Source organism: Triturus cristatus, chromosome 1_2 (assembly GCF_964204655.1).
Source record: "Triturus cristatus chromosome 1_2, aTriCri1.1, whole genome shotgun sequence".
NCBI lineage: Eukaryota > Metazoa > Chordata > Amphibia > Caudata > Salamandridae > Triturus > Triturus cristatus.
The window spans coordinates 1,189,117,830-1,189,135,248 of NC_140580.1; the positions used below are offsets into that span (position 1 = coordinate 1,189,117,830).

Consider the following 17,419-nt stretch of genomic DNA (forward strand, 5'->3'; position numbering starts at 1 on the left):
GGGTGGATGGATGAGTGAAATGATGGATGGATTGATGAATTGATAAGTGCAAGGGTGAATGGATGGACGGATGAGTGAAAGGGTGGATGTAAGGATGGATGTCAAAGGGAGGGTAGGTGGACAAAAGGATGAATAGATGAGTGAAGGAGTGAAAGGATAAATGGATGAGAGAAAGGATGGATGAGTGATAGGGTCAATGGATGGATTCATGAGTGGATGAGTATATGGATGGGTGGGTGGATGTTTATGTTTTTGTTTATATGTTTCTAAAGCACTCGAATGGCGAGGCGTCTTGGCGCTGAGGTGTAGTAACAAGGGACATAAGGAAAGATCACTCATATGGTTTTAAAGAGGCACGTTTTTAATCCTTTCCTAAAAACCTGAAGGTCGGGTTGCAGTCTCATAGCCTGAGGCAAGTTGTTCCACAGCCTGGCTGCGCAGTATGTAATCGTCCGACCGCCCCAGCGTGCTCTTCTGATTTTTGGGACTCTAACAAGACCCTGCATAGCTGATCTAAGGGGGCGTTCAGGAACATAGGGTACAAAGAAATTCTCTAAGTCCTCTGTAGCACAGCCATAAATTGCCTTGTGCACATATGTAAGTGCCTTGAATTCTATACGTTGTTTTATAGGTAGCCAGTGAAGAGATCGTATCCCTGCTGAAGTTGGCTGTCCTCTACTTAAACCCAGCAGCAGCCTAGCTGCTGCATTCTGTAATGACTGCAACTTCAACAGTTGACATTTATCGATCCCCAAAAATAAGGCATTGGAGTAATCCAACTTAGAAAGAAACAGAGCCACCATCACGGTTTTTTGTAATTCTAATGGAATGAAAGGAAAAACCTTTCTCAGTCTCTTCAGGAGGAAAAAGCAGGAGGACACAAGACTATTCACTTGGGCCCCCAAGTTGAGTTTATTATCAAAGAGGACGCCCAAGTTTCTAACCTTCTCTACTGGGGACGGACATACTCCCGCCTCTGATGGCCACCATGATTTATTCCACAGGGGCAGACCTGGCCCAAACTCCATCACTTCTGTTTTATCTGTGTTTATCTTTAAATAATTCTGACCCATCCAGGACATGATCTCTGTAAGGCAAGAATGAAATCTGCCTGCTATAGTTCCGAGCTGATTGTTGGTAGCTAGGACAAGTTGAGAATCATCAGCATACGAGACCAAGACAAAGCCATGTTTCCCGACGAGGTCAGCTAAAGGTGTCACATACAGATTAAACAGCGTAGGAGATAGGGCTGACCCCTGTGGAACTCCACAAGGAAGGAGAAAACCATCCGATGTCATACCTTCCCAGAACAGCTTCTGCTCCCTGTTACTGAGAAAGGATACCGGAAGAGACAGGGCTGTTCCTCCTATCCCAATCTCCCTCAGCCGCTGCGCCAGAGCCATGTGGTTGACGGTATCAAAGGCGGCTGACAGGTCAAGGAGTACTTAAATTGCCTTTCCACCACTATCTGGATGGATGGATGGAAGGAAGGATGGCTAAGTGAAAGGGTTGATGGAGAGAGAAAAGGAGGATGGATGGATGACTGAAAGGGTGGATGGGTGGAAGGATGAGTGACTGGGTGGATGGATGAGTGACTGGGTGGATGGATGGATGGATGGATGGATGAGTAAGTGAAAGGATGGCTGGATGGGTGAAAGGGTAAATGGCTGGATGGATGAGTGTACAGATGGATAGGGTGAAATGGTGGATGGCTGGATGGATGAGTGAATGGATGGATGGGTGGAAGAGTGGATGGATGAGGGTACAGATGGATAGGGTGAAAGGATGGATGGATGGATAATGGATGGATGAGTGAAAAGATGGATTAAGGGATGGATGAGTGAAATGATAGATGGAAGGATACATGATGGATAGGTTTGTAAATGGTTGAATATGTTTGGATATGGCTGGGCTTACTTATATACTATTGCGCGACCTCCTCTGATGTGTCTGTAAAACTTACCTATTGTCCTGAAGTTTTGTCCTGAATTATGACCTCCTGTCCTGAATTTGTGTCCTGAATTTTGACCCTTTGTCCTGAATTTTTACACTCACCATCCTGAATTTGCACCAATGCCAGTTGGTCACCCTATCTCAGGGGAAGCGGGAAGGGATGCCTGTCACTCTCAGTGGAAGCGGGCAGGGATGCCCCGTCGCTCTCAGCGGAAGTGGGCCAGGGCCATTACTCTCCGAGGAAGCGGGCATGGGTGCCCTGTCGCTCTCAGGGGAAGCAGGCAGGGAGGCCCCGTCTACTTCACCTATGTTCTTGGTGTTGGTGGACAGAGTCTTTGCCAGGATAGTGAGGGACACAGCGAGGGAACCAGTCGTGGGACGCAGAACCTGCCATCTCGCTTTATGCTGATGACATGCTCCTGTGCCTTTGGGATGCCAGGGAGGGCAGGCATACATCAAGCTCTGCCAGCGGCGATCTGCCGGGAAATTCAGTGGGAGCCGCAGTCATTTAAATACCTGGGCGTGAAAGATTACCAGGAGGATGAGAACACCTGAGAAAGGAATCTGGGAGTAACGTTGCGAGCCCTGAAGCATAGGGTTGGCGATTCTTGCAACTTCCCATAATGCAAGGGTTGCACAGTCTAAAATGGTAATGCTCCAGCAAATGCTGTACCCTTCGGCGACCCCCCTAATGTGGACCCCCAGTCCTTGTTCAAGGCAGTAGATGTCCTATTAAGGGATCTGATCTGGAATGACGGTAGAGATGGAGTGTCACTACATGTCCTGCGACACTCAGTGGAAGATGACGTGCATGGGGCCCCGTGCTATCAATGATATAGTTTGGCTGCCCTGTTGCAATGATGAGTCGATAGCTCGAGGGTGCTGGCCTTGTGGAAATGGGCCTGATGGGGGACAGACAATGTGAGGGAGCCACACACTCTAAGCACTTGTGTATACTGCAGGCAGCCAGGAGTCCTTGGCAACAGAGAGCCACGCGTTCCTATGCGCTGCAGAGAGCCACACATGCTCAGCACTCCTGTGTGCTCCAGAGAGACACACGTGCTTGGCACTCCTTTGTGCCGCAAAAAGCCGTGCATCCTTGGCACTCCTTTGTGCTGCAGAGAGCCACACATCTTCAGCACTCCAGAAAGCCACACATCCTCAGCCCTCCGGTGTACTTCAGAGAGACACGCGTGCTTGGCACTCCTATGCTCTGCAGAGAGCCACACATCCTCAGCTCTCTTATGCACTCCAGAGAGCCACACATCCTCACCCCTCCTGTGTGCTTCAGAGAGACACGCGTGCTTGGCACTCCTATGCGCTGCAGAGAGCCACACATCCTCAGCACTCTTATGCACTCCAGAGAGCCACACATCCTCAGCACTCCTGTGTGCTTCAGAGAGACACGCGTGCTTGGCACTCCTTTGTGCTGCAGAGAGCCACACATCCTCAGCACTCTTATGCACTCCTGAGAGCCATACATCCTCAGCACTCCTGTGTGCTTCAGAGAGACACGCGTGCTTGGCACTCCTATGCGCTGCAGAGAGCCACACATCCTCAGCACTCTTATGCACTCCAGAGAGCCACACATCCTCAGCCCTCCTGTGTGCTTCAGAGAGACATCCGTGCTTGGCACTCCTTTGTGCTGCAGAGAGCCACATGTCCTCAGCACTCTTATGCACTCCAGAGAGCCACACATCCTCACCCCTCCTGTGTGCTTCAGAGAGACACGCGTGCTTGGCACTCCTATGTGCTGCAGACAGCCACACATCCTCAGCACTCTTATGCACTCCAGAGAGCCACACATCCTCAGCCCTCCTGTGTGCTTCAGAGAGACACCCGTGCTTGGCACTCTTTTGTGCTGCAGAGAGCCACATGTCCTCAGCACTCTTATGCACTCAAGAGAGCCACACATCCTCAGCACTCCTGTGTGCTTCAGAGAGACACGTGTGCTTGGCACTCCTATGCGCTGCAGAGAGCCACACATCCTCAGCACTCTTATGCACTCCAGAGAGCCACACATCCTCAGCCCTCCTGGGTGCTTCAGAGAGACACCCGTGCGTTTCACTCCTTTGTGCTGCAGAGAGCCACATGTCCTCAGCACTCTTATGCACTCCAGAGAGCCACACATCCTCAGCCCTCCTGTGTGCTTCAGAGAGACACGCGTGCTTGGCACTCCTAGGCGCTGCAGAGAGCCACACATCCTCAGCAATCTTATGCACTCCAGAGAGCCACACATCCTCAGCCCTCCTGGGTGCTTCAGAGAGACACCCGTGCTTTTCACTCCTTTGTGCTGCAGAGAGCCACATGTCCTCAGCACTCTTATGCACTCCAGAGAGCCACACATCCTCAGAACTCCTGTGTGCTTCAGAGAGACACGCGTGCTTGGCACTCCTAGGCGCTGCAGAGAGCCATACATCCTCAGCAATCTTATGCACTCCAGAGAGCCACACATCCTCACCACTCCTGTGTGCTTCAGAGAGACACCCGTGCTTTTCACTCCTTTGTGCTGCAGAGAGCCACATGTCCTCAGCACTCTTATGCACTCCAGAGAGCCACACATCCGCAGCACTCCTGTGTGCTTCAGAGAGACACGCATGCTTGGCACTCCTATGCGCTGCAGAGAGCCACACATCCTCAGCACTCTTATGCACTCCAGAGAGCCACACATCCTCAGCCCTCCTGGGTGCTTCAGAGAGACACCCGTGCTTTTCACTCCTTTGTGCTGCAGAGAGCCACACATCCTCAGCACTCTTATGCACTCCAGAGAGCCACACATCCTCAGCACTCCTCTGTGCTTCAGAGAGACATGCGTGCTTGGCACTCCTATGCGCTGCAGAGAGCCACACATCCTCAGCACTCTTATGCACTCCAGAGAGCCACACATCCTCAGCCCTCCTGTGTGCTTCAGAGAGACACCCGTGCTTGGCACTCCTTTGTGCTGCAGAGAGCCACATGTCCTCAGCACTCTTATGCACTCCAGAGAGCCACACATCCTCAGCACTCCTGTGTGCTTCAGAGAGACACGTGTGCTTGGCACTCCTATGCGCTGCAGAGAGCCACACATCCTCAGCACTCTTATGCACTCCAGAGAGCCACACATCCTCAGCCCTCCTGGGTGCTTCAGAGAGACACCCGTGCTTTTCACTCCTTTGTGCTGCAGAGAGCCACATGTCCTCAGCACTCTTATGCACTCCAGAGAGCCACACATCCTCAGCCCTCCTGTGTGCTTCAGAGAGACACGCGTGCTTGGCACTCCTAGGCGCTGCAGAGAGCCACACATCCTCAGCAATCTTATGCACTCCAGAGAGCCACACATCCTCAGCCCTCCTGGGTGCTTCAGAGAGACACCCGTGCTTTTCACTCCTTTGTGCTGCAGAGAGCCACATGTCCTCAGCACTCTTATGCACTCCAGAGAGCCACACATCCTCAGCACTCCTGTGTGCTTCAGAGAGACACGCGTGCTTGGCACTCCTAGGCGCTGCAGAGAGCCACACATCCTCAGCAATCTTATGCACTCCAGAGAGCCACACATCCTCACCACTCCTGTGTGCTTCAGAGAGACACCCGTGCTTTTCACTCCTTTGTGCTGCAGAGAGCCACATGTCCTCAGCACTCTTATGCACTCCAGAGAGCCACACATCCGCAGCACTCCTGTGTGCTTCTGAGAGACACGCGTGCTTGGCACTCCTATGCGCTGCAGAGAGCCACACATCCTCAGCACTCTTATGCACTCCAGAGAGCCACACATCCTCACCACTCCTGTGTGCTTCAGAGAGACACCCGTGCTTTTCACTCCTTTGTGCTGTAGAGAGCCACACATCCTCAACACTCTTATGCACTCCAGAGAGCCACACATCCTCAGCACTCCTGTGTGCTGCTTCAGAGAGACACGCGTGCTTGGCACTCCTATGCGCTGCAGAGAGCCACACATCCTCAGCACTCTTATGCACTCCAGAGAGCCAAACATCCTCAGCACTCCTCTGTGCTTCAGAGAGACATGCGTACTTGGCACTCCTATGCGCTGCAGAGAGCCACACATCCTCAGCACTCTTATGCACTCCAGAGAGCCACACATCCTCAGCCCTCCTGTGTGCTTCAGAGAGACACCCGTGCTTGGCACTCCTTTGTGCTGCAGAGAGCCACATGTCCTCAGCACTCTTATGCACTCCAGAGAGCCACACATCCTCAGCACTCCTGTGTGCTTCAGAGAGACACGCGTGCTTGGCACTCCTAGGCGCTGCAGAGAGCCACACATCCTCAGCAATCTTATGCACTCCAGAGAGCCACACATCCTCAGCACTCCTGTGTGCTTCAGAGAGACACGTGTGCTTGGCACTCCTATGCGCTGCAGAGAGCCACACATCCTCAGCACTCTTATGCACTCCATAGAGCCACACATCCTCAGCCCTCCTGGGTGCTTCAGAGAGACACCCGTGCTTTTCACTCCTTTGTGCTGCAGAGAGCCACATATCCTCAGCACTCTTATGCACTCCAGAGAGCCACACATCCTCAGCACTCCTGTGTGCTTCAGAGTGACACTCGTGCTTGGCACTCCTATGCGCTTCAGAGAGGCACGCGTGCTTGGCACTCCTATGTGCTGCAGAGAGCCACATGTCCTCAGCACTCTTATGCACTCCAGAGAGCCACACATCCTCAGCACTCCTGTGTGCTTCAGAGAGACACGTGTGCTTGGCACTCCTATGCGCTGCAGAGAGCCACACATCCTCAGCACTCTTATGCACTCCAGAGAGCCACACATCCTCAGCCCTCCTGGGTGCTTCAGAGAGACACCCGTGCTTTTCACTCCTTTGTGCTGCAGAGAGCCACATGTCCTCAGCACTCTTATGCACTCCAGAGAGCCACACATCCTCAGCCCTCCTGTGTGCTTCAGAGAGACACGCGTGCTTGGCACTCCTAGGCGCTGCAGAGAGCCACACATCCTCAGCAATCTTATGCACTCCAGAGAGCCATACATCCTCACCACTCCTGTGTGCTTCAGAGAGACACCCGTGCTTTTCACTCCTTTGTGCTGCAGAGAGCCACACATCCTCAACACTCTTATGCACTCCAGAGAGCCACACATCCTCAGCACTCCTGTGTGCTTCAGAGAGACACGCGTGCTTGGCACTCCTATGCGCTGCAGAGAGCCACACATCCTCAGCACTCTTATGCACTCCAGAGAGCCACACATCCTCAGCCCTCCTGGGTGCTTCAGAGAGACACCCGTGCTTTTCACTCCTTTGTGCTGCAGAGAGCCACATGTCCTCAGCACTCTTATGCACTCCAGAGAGCCACACATCCTCAGCACTCCTGTGTGCTTCAGAGAGACACGCGTGCTTGGCACTCCTATGCGCTGCAGAGAGCCACACATCCTCAGCACTCTTATGCACTCCAGAGAGCCACACATCCTCAGCACTCCTCTGTGCTTCAGAGAGACATGCGTGCTTGGCACTCCTATGCGCTGCAGAGAGCCACACATCCTCAGCACTCTTATGCACTCCAGAGAGCCACACATCCTCAGCCCTCCTGTGTGCTTCAGAGAGACACCCGTGCTTGGCACTCCTTTGTGCTGCAGAGAGCCACATGTCCTCAGCACTCTTATGCACTCCAGAGAGCCACACATCCTCAGCACTCCTGTGTGCTTCAGAGAGACACGTGTGCTTGGCACTCCTATGCGCTGCAGAGAGCCACACATCCTCAGCACTCTTATGCACTCCAGAGAGCCACACATCCTCAGCCCTCCTGGGTGCTTCAGAGAGACACCCGTGCTTTTCACTCCTTTGTGCTGCAAAGAGCCACATGTCCTCAGCACTCTTATGCACTCCAGAGAGCCACACATCCTCAGCACTCCTGTGTGCTTCAGAGAGACACGCGTGCTTGGCACTCCTAGGCGCTGCAGAGAGCCACACATCCTCAGCAATCTTATGCACTCCAGAGACCCACACATCCTCAGCCCTCCTGGGTGCTTCAGAGAGACACCCGTGCTTTTCACTCCTTTGTGCTGCAGAGAGCCACATGTCCTCAGCACTCTTATGCACTCCAGAGAGCCACACATCCTCAGCACTCCTGTGTGCTTCAGAGAGACACGCGTGCTTGGCACTCCTAGGCGCTGCAGAGAGCCACACATCCTCAGCAATCTTATGCACTCCAGAGAGCCACACATCCTCACCACTCCTGTGTGCTTCAGAGAGACACCCGTACTTTTCACTCCTTTGTGCTGCAGAGAGCCACACATCCTCAACACTCTTATGCACTCCAGAGAGCCACACATCCTCAGCACTCCTGTGTGCTTCAGAGAGACACGCGTGCTTGGCACTCCTATGCGCTGCAGAGATCCACACATCCTCAGCACTCTTATGCACTCCAGAGAGCCACACATCCTCAGCACTCCTCTGTGCTTCAGAGAGACACCCATGCTTTTCACTCCTTTGTGCTGCAGAGAGACACCCGTGCTTTTCACTCCTTTGTGCTGCAGAGAGCCACATGTCCTCAGCACTCTTATGCACTCCAGAGAGCCACACATCCTCAGCACTCCTGTGTGCTTCAGAGAGACACGCGTGCTTGGCACTCCTATGCGCTGCAGAGAGCCACACATCCTCAGCACTCTTATGCACTCCAGAGAGCCACACATCCTCAGCACTCCTCTGTGCTTCAGAGAGACATGCGTGCTTGGCACTCCTATGCGCTGCAGAGAGCCACACATCCTCAGCACTCTTATGCACTCCAGAAAGCCACACATCCTCAGTCCTCCTGTGTGCTTCAGAGAGACACCCGTGCTTGGCACTCCTTTGTGCTGCAGAGAGCCACATGTCCTCAGCACTCTTATGCACTCCAGAGAGCCACACATCCTCAGCACTCCTGTGTGCTTCAGAGAGACACGCGTGCTTGGCACTCCTAGGCGCTGCAGAGAGCCACACATCCTCAGCAATCTTATGCACTCCAGAGAGCCACACATCCTCAGCACTCCTGTGTGCTTCAGAGAGACACGTGTGCTTGGCACTCCTATGCGCTGCAGAGAGCCACACATCCTCAGCACTCTTATGCACTCCAGAGAGCCACACATCCTCACCACTCCTGGGTGCTTCAGAGAGACACACGTGCTTTTCACTCCTTTGTGCTGCAGAGAGCCACACATCCTCAGCACTCTTATGCACTCCAGAGAGCCACACATCCGCAGCACTCCTGTGTGCTTCAGAGAGACACGCGTGCTTGGCACTCCTATGCGCTGCAAGACCTTTCTGGAATCGCACAACTTACTCCATCTCCAGCAATCTGGTTTCCGGTCCAAACATTCTACGGAAACCGCCCTAATCGAGCTGACCGATACCATTAAAACCGTACTAGATCAAAGGAAGAAGGCGATCTTGATCCTTCTTGACCTCACGGCAGCTTTCGATACCATTTCCCATTCCATCCTGATCAACAGACTTATTGATATCGGTATCTCCAACTCAGTCCTATCATGGATTAAATCTTTTCTCAGTGATAGGTCCCAAACCATCACCCTTGGTTCCTTCCAATCAAGAGAGAAAAAGGTATCCTCCGGAGTCCCTCAAGGGTCTATCTTAAGCCCCCTCCTCTTCAACATTTACCTTATCCCTCTTCTCACCCTGATAGAATCTTTCGGCATAACCGTAACTTCCTACGCCGATGATACCCAACTTATCATCCCCCTTGATGACAACTCCAACAAGGCAGAGCTCAATCTCAAACACTGCCTAACAGCAGTTTTCCACTGGATGGACGCCAACCACCTCCGCTGTAACTCAAATAAAACCGAGATCCTCCCCATTGGCAAAAATGTCTCTTTTTGCCCTGCCTTGTGGTGGCCTGACAACTCAGTAGCTCCCCCTCAGACGGTCTCCTCGGCCAGAAACCTCGGGGTCCTTTTTGACTCTGACCTCTCATTCGATCTCCACGCCGCTTGCGTAGCAGGCAAATGCTTCGGTATAATTAAATCCTTGCAAAAATTCTTTGATTTTCTCCCCCTCGACTCCAGAAAGACAGTCACAGTGGCCCTCATCCTCTCACGAGTAGACTATTGTAACGGCCTTTTGGCAGGGACCAAGAAATCTACTCTGTCAAAACTCCAAAGTGTTTTACACACCGCCGCCCGCCTTGTTCTAAAACTTCCACGTAAATCTTCTATTTCCGCAGCCCTGAAAACCCTACACTGGCTCCCCCTGCACAAGAGAATACTCTTCAAGATCCTCACTGTCGCATTCCGAGCATTTAACAAATCAGGTCCCTCTTACCTCACCAGACGCTTTCCTCACTACAACCCTAGTCGTTCACTCCGATCCTCACAAGAAAATTTCATGACCTCTACCAAATTCAACCTGAAATCGAAAGGCGGTAAAACTCTTAGTGCCCTGGCTATTAGAGCCTGGAACAGCATGCCTAGACATCTCAGACTTCAGACGCTCGAGAAACCTTTTAGGAAACTCCTCAAAACTTGGATCTTTAATCTTCCCGATGACTTGTCCAAAGCCTCAATCTAGCCCCCCCCTCACCACCCTTTGATCTGGTATCAAGGTCTTGTAGCGCCATGATGCTCCTTCCGGAGCGAACGTTGCGCTCTATAAATACTCCTCCAAATATCCAAAAGAGCCACACATCCTCAGCACTCTTATGCACTCCAGAGAGCCACACATCCTCACCACTCCTGTGTGCTTCAGAGAGACACGCGTGCTTGGCACTCCTATGCGCTGCAGGGATCCACACATCCTCAGCACTCTTATGCACTCCAGAGAGCCACACATCCTCAGCACTCCTCTGTGCTTCAGAGAGACACCCGTGCTTTTCACTCCTTTGTGCTGCAGAGAGACACCCGTGCTTTTCACTCCTTTGTGCTGCAGAGAGCCACATGTCCTCAGCACTCTTATGCACTCCAGAGAGCCACACATCCTCAGCACTCCTGTGTGCTTCAGAGAGACACGCGTGCTTGGCACTCCTATGCGCTGCAGAGAGCCACACATCCTCAGCACTCTTATGCACTCCAGAGAGCCACACATCCTCAGCACTCCTCTGTGCTTCAGAGAGACATGCGTGCTTGGCACTCCTATGCGCTGCAGAGAGCCACACATCCTCAGCACTCTTATGCACTCCAGAAAGCCACACATCCTCAGCCCTCCTGTGTGCTTCAGAGAGACACCCGTGCTTGGCACTCCTTTGTGCTGCAGAGAGCCACATGTCCTCAGCACTCTTATGCACTCCAGAGAGCCACACATCCTCAGCACTCCTGTGTGCTTCAGAGAGACACGCGTGCTTGGCACTCCTATGCGCTGCAGAGAGCCACACATCCTCAGCACTCTTATGCACTCCAGAGAGCCACACATCCTCAGCACTCCTCTGTGCTTCAGAGAGACATGCGTGCTTGGCACTCCTATGCGCTGCAGAGAGCCACACATCCTCAGCACTCTTATGCACTCCAGAAAGCCACACATCCTCAGCCCTCCTGTGTGCTTCAGAGAGACACCCGTGCTTGGCACTCCTTTGTGCTGCAGAGAGCCACATGTCCTCAGCACTCTTATGCACTCCAGAGAGCCACACATCCTCAGCACTCCTGTGTGCTTCAGAGAGACACGCGTGCTTGGCACTCCTAGGCGCTGCAGAGAGCCACACATCCTCAGCAATCTTATGCACTCCAGAGAGCCACACATCCTCAGCACTCCTGTGCGCTTCAGAGAGACACGTGTGCTTGGCACTCCTATGCGCTGCAGAGAGCCACACATCCTCAGCACTCTTATGCACTCCAGAGAGCCACACATCCTCAGCCCTCCTGGGTGCTTCAGAGAGACACCCGTGCTTTTCACTCATTTGTGCTGCAGAGAGCCACACATCCTCAGCACTCTTATGCACTCCAGAGAGCCACACATCCTCAGCACTCCTGTGTGCTTCAGAGCGACACTCGTGCTTGGCACTCCTATGCGCTTCAGAGAGGCACGCGTGCTTTTCACTCCTTTGTGCTGCAGAGAGCCACATGTCCTCAGCACTCTTATGCACTCCAGAGAGCCACACATCCTCAGCACTCCTGTGTGCTTCAGAGAGACACGTGTGCTTGGCACTCCTAGGCGCTGCAGAGAGCCACACATCCTCAGCACTCTTATGCACTCCAGAGAGCCACACATCCTCACCACTCCTGTGTGCTTCAGAGAGACACGCGTGCTTGGCACTCCTATGCGCTGCAGAGAGCCACATGTCTTCAGCAATCTTATGTGCTGAAAATTCCTATGCCCTGTACACAGAAAACAATTTCTCACTCCCCTTGAGGCAGGTGAGGTGTTTCTGTTGTTTAATGCGGTTTTAGTTTGTTAATTAGAATATTTTTAAATAATTTAAATGGATATGTTAAATGTACTTGTTTTAATGTCACAGTTTTATGGTATAAACCTAATGTTAATGAACTCGAGCCTGTCCTACAGTGAGCTGCATGAGGCATGGGCCTGTGGGACCCCCAGACATCTCTGTGATCTCTGCAGCAAGACCCCAGCCTTTGAATAGGATGTGGGAGCACCAACTTGCGTGGTCACCTCTGGAGCCTCTGGTGTCACTTCCGTGGGATACTGTGAGTAACCGCCTGAGTAGTGTGGGCGACCCTGCTAGCACGTGGTAGAGAAAGGGGATTCCACTTACCTTCACGTACTCACTGCCCAGCTCGGGGTCCTCCTGGCGACTGCAAGGAAACAAGAAGAACACATGGATGTTACAGGCAACAGATGCCCAACCCTGTGAGAAAACATGGCCAACACATGCAACAGGCATTTAACACATAGCTAGATTAGACATAGCACATGCAAGGATCTTGAACCCTATGACCATACATGGTCCAAAGAGTCCTTGTTTGGGCTACACAAGCAACCAGTCCCCACTGATGAAATGTGGTCATTCCAAGCAATGGACGTCCAATGCCAACACAACACCACGCATGGTCAAGACATGCTAAAGGCATCCAACGCACTGATCATACATGGTCAACGCATGAACCACACCCACTCACAACCCCAAAAGCACAATAATGACCTTCGGGAGGAGGAGCCTAGCGCGCAACCAAGATGGCCGCGTAGGTGCGAAGCTCCCGAGGACCTCCGCGACCTCCTGAATTAATCCTGATTATATCCTGTCTTTGATGAGGGGACTGTGTCTGTGTACCCGAGCTGAGGCGGCACCCGTTTTCAGTTTTCGAATCGGACTCCGGACACCGGTGGGAGCACCGATCGAAGATTGCGGCCTTCTCCGCGCCGGCCCCCCGGATTGGAGTTGTGGGGCGATCCGGGGACAAAGCGAACAACAGCGGCGGGCAGGGCTGGGCGACTCGCGTACCCCGCGCTTTCACTTTCGCTTTTGCGCCCTCCTTGCCCTCAAGCGAGGTAGGGTTGCGGAGCGGGGTGCGGTGGTGTGGCCTTGTCCCGGTGCCCGGCTGACCCGCCGGCTGTGAGTTGTCCTGCGATCCAGTGGTCACCCCCCCCCGGAACCCGTGAACTGGTTTATCGGCCCTTTCGAGGAGATTGGCACGACTTTGGGAGTGCGACATGTCCACAAAGCAAGATGGCGACCGGGCAAAGGTGAAATCGACCCGCCGTGGCCCGGCACATCAGTCTAACAGCATGGACCGCTACACCCTCCAGAAGGGATCTCCAGAGGCACCGCGCACATCCCCCGCGGGCCCGACTGAGACGTCTGCTCAGCCCGCGGATCTGACCCTCCGGGACGTCATGGGCGCCATTGCCGAGATGAAGGCCTCGGTGGACCAGCGCTTTGATACTCTGGCGCAGAAGATAGACTCGGCCCTGGTGGATGTGGGCCTGGTGAGAGCCGACTTGTCTAAAACAAATGACCGGGTCGATTCCCTGGCCCACACTACCTCGAGTCTCACTACAGACGTGGCGGCCCTTCAAAAGGAGGTGCACCGGCTTGGCCAGGCGAGCGCCCTGATGGACCGTCGATTGGAGGACTCCGAGGGTCGGGCCCGGAGGAACAACGTTCGCATTGTCGGGGTGCCGGAGGGACGGGAGGAGGAGGCGGCAGATTTGTTTGTGGAAGACCTGATCCTCACCCGCCTCCAGCCCCGGGGGCTGAGTAAACTTTTTGCGGTGGAACGTGCTCACAGGGTCCCCGGCGGAAGACCGAAGGCCGGAGCCCCGCCGCGGCCTCTCATTGCCCGGATTTTTAACTTTCGGGACAGAGACGCTATCCTGCAGACTTCCAGGCTACAGGGACCGGTCAAGCTCGATAATATGGATGTGAATTTCTACCCTGACTTTACTCCGACGGTCCAAAAGCAGAGACTGAGTTTTCTCGGAGTTAAACGTCGCCTACGGGACCTGAACCTTAAGTACTCAATGCTTTTTCCAGCTAAGCTGAGGGTGGAGGTGGATGGTCGCACGCACTTTTTTGACCGTCCCGAGGCGGCTGGGGACTGGTTGGATACTCTGCCTGGGGATCGGGGCCGGGGGGGTGGGGGGGGTGCGGTTGGCGGGGAGGGCTCACCGGATCAGAACTGAGGGGTGAATAGTAGGCCTTGCTCTGGACAACATTCCGGTTACCATTCACTGATCGTGTATGTTCCCCTCCTATGGAGGTCGTACGGGGTCCATTGGGGGCTTTCCCTCCTCCTCTGGGGGACTAGTTAGTTTTTTCGTCTATGGGGCGACAGGCACACTGCACTTTGGGGGGGCTGTCTGGGCTCATGCAGGGGTGCAGGGAGGGGGGAGTTCTGTTGGGATGGGTGGGCGGGGGTGGAGTGTTGTTTGTTTGCACCGCAAGGCGAACCCTTTACTGTATTGTTGTTTTCGAGATGCTCTTTGGGGGACGACTGATGGCTTCCATGTATGATGGGGGGTAGGGATTTGACTGTGTTATCATGGAACGTTAACGGACTGGGGGATAGGATTAAGCGGGGTGTGGTCCTGCAATATCTGAAACGAATTTCACCAGATGTGGTCTTCCTGCAGGAGACACACCTTATAGGCAATTCCTTTCATGCCATGAATCGGCGAGGCTATCGCTTGGTGGCCCATTCGGGCTTCACTTCGGGCTCGCGGGGGGTGGGCATCATGATTAAGAACTCGCTCCCATTGGAGATTGATGAGGTGCGCCATGATGAGAGGGGACGTTACACTGTCTTGGTGGGTAGAATGGAGGGCAGAGTGGTCGTTTTTGTATCAGTGTACGTTCCGCCGGGGTTGCAATCTACCACGTTTGCGGACCTGGGGCGCCTCCTCCTTGACCTCCCGGGTGGGCTTCTGGTAGTTGGAGGGGACTTCAATGCGGTGGCTTCTGGGTCTATGGATCGTCATCCCCCCAGGGACCTCCCCCGGGCACAGGCGTGGCTGTCCGGCCTTTTAGATACACTAGGATTGGTGGATTGCTGGCGACTAAAGCATCCCGCGCAGCTGCAATACACCTTCCACTCGGGTGCCCATGGTAGCCTCTCGCGGCTTGATTATGTCCTTGTCCCTGCGGCCTATGCTGGGAGAGTGGGAGAGGTGCGCCATTTGGCGCGGGGTATTTCAGATCACTCCCTACTACTATTGCACTTTGATGTCTTCCCGAGGGGGGAGGGCAGGGTAGCCCCAATCAATGCCTGGTACCTGCGCGACCCCACTATTCGAGCCGAATTGATCAAATCCTTGCAGCGGTACTTTGAGGAGAATGTGGGGTCTGTCCCTTCGGCTATCTCCCTGTGGGAGGCTTTTAAGGTAGTTCTCAGAGGGGAGGCCCTCTCCTTTATCTCCCATGCCCGGAGGCGCGAGCGGGAGGAGGTAACCCGGGTGGAGGCCGAAATTACTGAACTAGAGGGTGACCTGGGGAGCGGGGTGACGGATGCCACATTGCATGTCCTACACCTCAAGCAGGCGGCCTATAGGGCCCTCGTCACGGAGGCGGCCAGGGGCCTCAGTAGAGAGCAACAGGGGCGACTGTATGATGTGGGTGATAAGGCTGGTAAATTGATTGCGTGGTTGGACAAAAAGGAGAGAGCGAGTCGTGTGGTTCCGTTGATCGAGAGGATGGATGGTGTGTGTGTCACCGAGCCGGACGCCATTGTCTCCTGCTTCGCGGATTATTTCCGCGAGGTGTATTCCCCGGTTTCTCCCTGCTCGGAGGAGGATTCCCATGCCCTGCTTCGGGACATTGCGCTGCCCTCCCTTTCGGTGGAGGACAGGGATTCGCTGGACGCTCCTCCCACCTCGGACGAAATTGCCCTTGCTATCCGCTCGGTCGCATCTGGCAAGGCCATGGGCCCCAATGGCATCCCTATCGAGCTGTATAAGCTGCGACCGGATGTACTGGCGCCCCACCTGCGCGCGATGTTCCTGGCGGCCCGCTCGCGGGGTTCCCTTCCGCCGGACCAGCGTCTGGCCACGATCGTGGTGATCCACAAGGAGGGGAGACCCCGTGAGCGGGTCACATCCTATAGGCCTATCTCACTCTTGAACGCGGAGCCCAAAATCCTCGCCAAGGTGCTGGCCAACCGGCTGGTCGGCGTGGTGGGCGATTTGGTCCACCAAGACCAGTCCGGCTTCATACCCCATCGTAACACGGCCCTTAATCTGCGACGCTTGCACGGGGTGCTCGCGCGTGTCCCGTTCGTACGGGAACCGGCCATCTTGGCGTCCTTGGACGCCACCATGGCATTTGATACGCTCGAGTGGCCATACATTTGGGCGATGCTGGCGAAGTTTGGCTTCGGACCGGGCTTCATCAGCTGGGTCAAGTTGTTGTATTCCGGCCCATTGGCGCAGGTGGTGGTGAATGGACGAGTGTCGGCCCCATTCGCACTGGGACGGGGCACGCGACAGGGTTGCCCCCTGTCGCCTCTCCTGTTTGCACTGGCCCTGGAGCCCCTGGCGGAGTGGCTGCGGTGGCACCCTTCCATCCGTGGTCTCCGCTGGACCCCCGAGCATGAGGACCGTGTGTCCCTCTACGCTGATGATATCCTTCTATATCTCGCCTCCCCGCGTAAATCACTGATCGTCCTAGTTGATGTTTTGCGCTCATTCGGTCGCAACTCAGGCCTCGTCATCAACTGGGCGAAATCCTGTGTATATGTGCTTGCCGGGGAGGCTCCGGTCCTACCACGGGACTGTCCGATCCAGATTGCCTCCCAGGGGTTTCGGTACCTGGGTATATATATTACTCTGGACCCGGAGGCCCGCTACGAGCGGAATTTGCTGCCCCCCCTCCAGCGCTTGAAGGAGGACGTGGTGCGTTGGCGGCGTCTGCCGCTTTCGCCGCTCGGCCGAGCGGCCTTGTTTAAGATGATGTCGTTGCCGCGCTTTCTGTACGCTCTCCAGAACACTATGGACTTGGTCCCGGCGCGCTACTTCCGTGAGGTGGAGAGTTTGCAGCGTCGCCTGTTCTGGGACGGGAGGCCACGTATTGCCTTGGCTAAATTGACGCTCCCGTGGTACGACGGGGGGGTTGCCCTCCCGGATATTAAACGGTATTACTGGGCCTCCCA

The 17,419-nt window shown here is 54.4% G+C and overlaps 1 protein-coding gene across 1 annotated transcript in view; it reads right to left on the reverse strand.

Moving 5' to 3' along the window:
* The window catches only part of SH2D3C (SH2 domain containing 3C), a 363,972-nt gene that overhangs the window by 256,707 nt on the left and 89,846 nt on the right, over window positions 1-17,419 (reverse strand). Inside the window, exon 2 of the mRNA XM_085614137.1 lies at window positions 12,592-12,631. Coding sequence (XP_085470263.1) covers window positions 12,592-12,631 — 40 coding nt within the window. The remainder of the gene's footprint in view (window positions 1-12,591; window positions 12,632-17,419) is intronic.